General features: G+C 45.4%; 1 protein-coding gene across 1 annotated transcript in view; it reads right to left on the minus strand.

Annotated features, from left to right (window-relative positions):
• The window catches only part of DPY19L1 (dpy-19 like C-mannosyltransferase 1), a 342,123-nt gene extending 336,701 nt beyond the window's left edge, over nucleotides 1–5,422 (minus strand). Inside the window, exon 1 of the mRNA XM_073549963.1 lies at nucleotides 5,067–5,422. Within this exon, the coding sequence (XP_073406064.1) occupies nucleotides 5,067–5,262 (196 nt within the window). The 5' untranslated portion in view covers nucleotides 5,263–5,422. The remainder of the gene's footprint in view (nucleotides 1–5,066) is intronic.
• Between the last annotated feature and the right edge of the window lie 578 nt (nucleotides 5,423–6,000).

The raw sequence follows: 6,000 nt of genomic DNA on the forward strand, positions 1-6,000 counted from the left end.
AGCTTCAGGCATTTCAGCCCCCTAAGCAGCTTGGCAGGAAAGCTATAACTCTCCTCCGTCATCATTGGGTAAGAGTAAATGCTTCTCCTGCCACATCTTCTCCCACATTCCCTCCTCTCATATTTAATGGTCCACTAAATCACTATAAATGTCAGCCAGTGGTTTAAATGAAAGCAAGCACCGTTCAAGCTTCAGTAATACTGAACCATTCTTAAAGGAGCATCTCATCTTCTGAATTGAGAGCTCGTCGATCACCTGACTCCCAGCTTTTTGGGGCGGTATGCTACTGCACGACTGTGCTGACGGACCAAACTGTGCGCTCTCCGATGCTGCTATATGAGACATCTTTGCCTCTGCAACATTGGTGGAAAAAAGTTTTCACCAGCTACCGGAGTCACAGCCAACAGTGCGCTCCAGCTGAATGCATATTCAACTTTAGAATAGCACTTAAATACTCTATCGGAAAGAGTTTAGTAGAAAATGGAGATTGACGGTTTAAAGTCGACAGCGCTGCTATAGAGAGGATGCAGTTCCAGAATGGAATAGTAATGTTGTAATTTTTATTTATAAGCATTTTGTGCTCACACTGAGCTCTTTAAAAAAAAAAAAAAAACATCATAAAACAGCCAGTATAACAAGGAGAAGGGGTGAAATACTGGGGAAAGAGCATAAACACTAGAAAAAAGGAACCGCTCTCCTGGGCGTGAACAGATTGTTAACATTGTTAATAGACTAATAGTGGTATAAAAAAAGTCAAAGCATATAGTTATTAAGACATAAAACATGACAAAGAAAACAATCGTGTAACGTCAATACTTACAAATTGCAGTGACAACATAAAATAGAACACATTTGTGTATTACTGCAATTTGGAAACATCACATTTAAACATGATACTTTTCCTTCTTGTCACATTTTATGTCTTAACTACACTCACTGGCCACTTTATTAGGTACACCTGTCCAACTGTGTGTTAAGACTTAATTTCTAATCAGCCAATCACATGGCGGCAACTCAGTGCATTTAGGCATGTAGACATGGTCAAGACAATCTCCTGCAGTTCAAACCGAGCATCAGTATGGGGAAGAAAGGTGATTTGAGTGCCTTTGAACGTGGCATGATTGTTGGTGCCAGAAGGGCTGGTCTGAGAATTTCAGAAACTGCTGATCTACTGGGATTTTCACGCACAACCATCTCTAGGGTTTACAGAGAATGGTCCGAAAAAGAAAAAAAATCCAGTGAGCGGCAGTTCTGTGGCCGGAAATGCCATGTTGATGCCAGAGGTCAGAGGAGAATGGGCAGACTGGTTCGAGCTGATAGAAAGGCAACAGTGACTCAAATTGCCACCCGTTACAACCAAGGTAGGCAGAAGAGCATCTCTGAACGCACAGTGCGTCGAACTTTGAGGCAGATGGGCTACAGCAGCAGAAGACCACACCGGGTACCACTCCTCTCAGCTAAGAACAGGAAACTGAGGCTACAATTTGCACAAGCTCATCGAAATTGGACAGTAGAAGATTGGAAAAACGTTGCCTGGTCTGATGAGTCTCGATTTCTGCTGCGACATTCGGATGGTAGGGTCAGAATTTGGCGTAAACAACATGAAAGCATGGATCCATCCTGCCTTGTATCAACGGTTCAGGCTGGTGGTGGTGGTGTCATGGTGTGGGGAATTTTTTCTTGGCACTCTTTGGGCCCCTTGGTACCAATTGAGCATCGTTGCAACGCCACAGCCTACCTGAGTATTGTTGCTGACCATGTCCATCCCTTTATGACCACAATGTACCCAACATCTGATGGCTACTTTCAGCAGGATAATGCGCCATGTCATAAAGCTCGAATCATCTCAGATTGGTTTCTTGAACATGACAATGAGTTCACTGTACTCAAATGGCCTCCTCAGTCACCAGATCTCAATCCAATAGAGCATCTTTGGGATGTGGTGGAACGGGAGATTCGCATCAGGGATGTGCAGCCGACAAATCTGCGCCAACTGTGTGATGCCATCATGTCAATATGGTCCAAAATCTCTGAGGAATGCTTCCAGCACCTTGTTGAATCTCTGCCACGAAGAATTGAGGCAGTTCTGAAGGCAAAAGGGGGTCCAACCCCTTACTAGCATGGTGTACCTAATAAAGTGGCCAGTGAGTGTATATGCTTTGATTTTGCTCTTTCCTCAGTATTTAAAGCCCCGTCTCCCTGTTAAACTGATGGTTCTATGAAGTTTGTTTTTTAAAAAGAGCTCGGTGCGAGCATGAAGAGTATAGAAATGAAACCTATGAGATGACTATTCCATCCTGGAACGGCGTCCTCTCTACAGCAGAACGGTCTACTCTGAAATCTCAATTTTCTAATCTACACCTTCATTTGCCAATGCGACTGGAGCAGCTGTAATATTTATGGGCAATTACTGGAGTTGTGACAAGCAACAACCCTTAAAGGTGAGCAACTCCATAACTCCCTCCTCATCCATACCACCCTAGGTGTGCTTGTCTCCCCCACCCTCTTATTTCTCTATTGGAAAGAGTTTGTAAGCTCTGCATACCTTTGGAGACATCTGTTAGGCTGCAGAGGAGGCCAGTAACCTAGGCAATCAGCAGTAAACAATGAAATTTAGAAGAAAAAAAAACATTTGATTTTTCTGAATACAGATTTTTAGCAGCAAGCAAATTGCAAACCTGTGGTTTTTGCAAGCACTATGAAATTTTACTCATTAAAAAACGTGAGCAACCCCTTTAAAGATTGAACCTGTAATGTGTTATTCAGATTTACATGAGCATGCTATGGTCCCCATGAAGCTGGACAACAGAGTACCCCAGTCACTAGGGCATTAGTAATATACTAGTATTTCAAGGTACAATTACCATATATTGTTGCATTATTATATTGGGTTTGATTAAAACTACTGGTTGCTCCTTTGCTAAATCAATACTCCTATTGCTGGATCCGCTGTCACTGCACCTAATCCATCGCCTTAGCCATTCTCTCAAAAACAGCTTTGCAAATAAAAGTGTCCTGTTTGCATTTTATTGTAATGTGAAGATCAGCTGCTTCATTTCTCCATCTGTTGCCAAGAATTTGCAAAGGAGACCACCCTTGGAAGATAACAAAAGAGAAAAAAAAACCCTGATCTTCACAAGACAGAGGATGACATGTCTGATGCATTCTCCATCTACCTCTTAACGCATTTTAATAGATTTTTTTTTCCCTAGCATGAAAAGTGACATATTCCCATCTCTCCATGAAGAGCCCAAGGGGGCGAAATTGATAGAGGTCTGCATGCAATCCAAAGGCGGAATTGAAACGTCAATGAAACACAGCCCACCGTGATGTAAGAACTTGCCGCGGGTCAACTGAGTCCAAATCAACAGGCTTATTAGAATTATGAGAAAGGCTGTTGAATTTGGTGAGACCACCTGATGACAGTCTGTCCATCACGGTGCGTACAAAGACATCTGCCATTTGGTTTGGGTCATTCATCCAAAAACTAATTTCTGGATTATTTTTTGTATTGAAATGTGTTCTTTTTTTCTCTTTTAGAAAATTATTGAGGGTTGCTGCATTTGTAACACAGAAATCCAGTGGGTTCAGACTTCCTAGATCCTGAGTTTTCCGCCATCTTCGGGGTCGCAGTGGGACCGCATTCACTTCAGTTACGTTGCAATATAGTATCACAACAATGTACTACTTGACTATGAAGCCAAAATCCCCAGTATTTCCAGCCTAATTGGAACCATATCGGATGATGTCTCATCAAAGTGAACTGATTGTCGCAGGCCTCAGCAGTCAAGAGCGGGATGTCACCACCCAATGCGGATAATCACAATACCTTTCACTGGAGAAGAATATACCTTCTTTTGTTACTTTTTAAAAACCCATGCCTTTCAATTTTTATCTGAAAGTGGGACAAACGGAGCCCACAGGGGTGGCTGCTGCTTAACCCCTTAAATGCCATTATCAAAAAGTGGCAGCAGCTTTTACATCTCCTGGCAGTGTATCTGATCAAGCGGTCATCAGCGCCCCATGACACCACTGTGGAGGGCTGATGGGTTGCCATGGCAGCCCGATGAAGCCCCCCCAGTCACTTCCATCCTGGTATAGCTGGGCCCCATAGGAGACATGATTTGTACTATATACGGTACTATAATACTGAAGTTTGCAGCGTATAGGAAAGCGATCACAGGTTGAAGTACCCCATATTAACAAAAAAAAAAAAATATTACCCCTGGCTTTTCCAACTTAACTAAAAATAAAAACTAAGCATATTCAGTATCACATCATCAGCAGAAGTGCGATCTATGACATTATATAACCCATATGGTAAAAAGCGCAAAGAATAATTTGAAATGCCAAAACCGCCAAGGTTTTTATGGCTGCTGCTTCTATAGCAAAAAAAATTGCAATAAAAAAAATCCAAATGTCAAAATTAGCCCAAACGGTAGCAATAAACCCCCCGAGCCCTAATGCCGGTCCATCAGCGACAGAAAACAAGATTCACCACAGATCCCGCTGCCTGGATACGGAGAAGCCAACCAAATCTAGGATCTCTTGTTTATGAGGTGCAGAATATTTAGAACCCACTAAATTACAAAGAGAAATAACCTTACACAAGTTTGGTATCGGCGAAACCGCAAAAATAAAACACAAGTGAGGAATTGCGGATTTCACCATTTCATCTCCCTTCAAATTTATTTTTCTGTTATCCTGTGGGACGTCATTCAGAATTGCCACACGTCCCGCAAAATGGAAACCCAGACACAGCTACGCTGAGGAAAAAGTTAGGGCTCTTCCAAAAATAAGGAAAAAATAAGAGACAAATGGCTGTCATCAAGGGGTTAATCTAGCAGCTCACAGTAAATCCTCTCTCTTGCCTCTAGTAACCAATCACAGAGCAGCTTTCACTTTTCAACAGAATACAAAATGAAAGCTGCTGTGTGATTGGTTGCTATGGGCAACAGCGGCTTTCTTGCGGACAGCTGTAGGAATCTGCCGTTCTCGCCATCAGCGGCAGCGCTGCCAGTAGAAACTTTCCTGCCAGGTCACATGCAGAATAGCAATGCCCTTACCAATAGCCAGGATGGTGCCAACCTTCACATTGGCAGGGCTGAGGTAAGACGGTCCCTGATCCCTGGACTGGGGGGTCTCCGTGCCCGGGCTCCTAATCCTGCCCTTAGTAGCGGCTGCACCCCGCTGCCGGTGCCGGAGGTGCCCGTCCGTTGATCCACTTTGCTCCACTGACCGGGACTTTCCTTCTACGGCCATGCTGCAGATCACCGCCGAGTGAAAGGAGCCTGGCTGCAATACAAATGGAGAGCTCACACATCGATGGGAGCAGCGCAGGCACGAAGGGGTCGTGTCTACAACGGAGCTGCTCCTGTGGGCCGTGACGTCACGGGAAGGGGCGGGGCCTGCACTGCTGCGCTCAGAACAGGAAGCGGCAGCTGCAGCAGCGCACGACACGTGTATACAGAGAGCACGGCTGTGTGGCCGGAGGGAATGTACTGTGTGTGTGCAAGAGGCAGAGCCATGTACTGCAGGAGGGGACTATGGTGTGTGAGGAGAGCTGTGTGCAGGAGGGGACTATGGTGTGTGAGGAGAGCTGTGTGCAGGAGCCATGTACTGCAGGAGGGGACCATGGTGTGTGAGGAGAGCTGTGTGCAGGAGCCATGTACTGCAGGAGGGGACCATGGTGTGTGAGGAGAGCTGTGTGCAGGAGCCATGTACTGCAGGAGGGGACCATGGTGTGTGAGGAGAGCTGTGTGCAGGAGGGGACTATGGTGTGTGAGGAGAGCTGTGTGCAGGAGGGGACTATGGTGTGTGAGGAGAGCTGTGTGCAGGAGGGGACTATGGTGTGTGAGGAGAGCTGTGTGCAGGAGGGGACTATGGTGTGTGAGGAGAGCTGTGTGCAGGAGGGGACTATGGTTTGTGAGGAGAGCTGTGTGCAGGAGCCATGTACTGCAGGAGGGGACCATGGTGTGTGAGGAGAGCTGTGTGCAGGAG

This window comes from Dendrobates tinctorius, unplaced genomic scaffold (assembly GCF_039654945.1).
Source record: "Dendrobates tinctorius isolate UK_male_01 unplaced genomic scaffold, ASM3965494v1 ptg000162l, whole genome shotgun sequence".
NCBI lineage: Eukaryota > Metazoa > Chordata > Amphibia > Anura > Dendrobatidae > Dendrobates > Dendrobates tinctorius.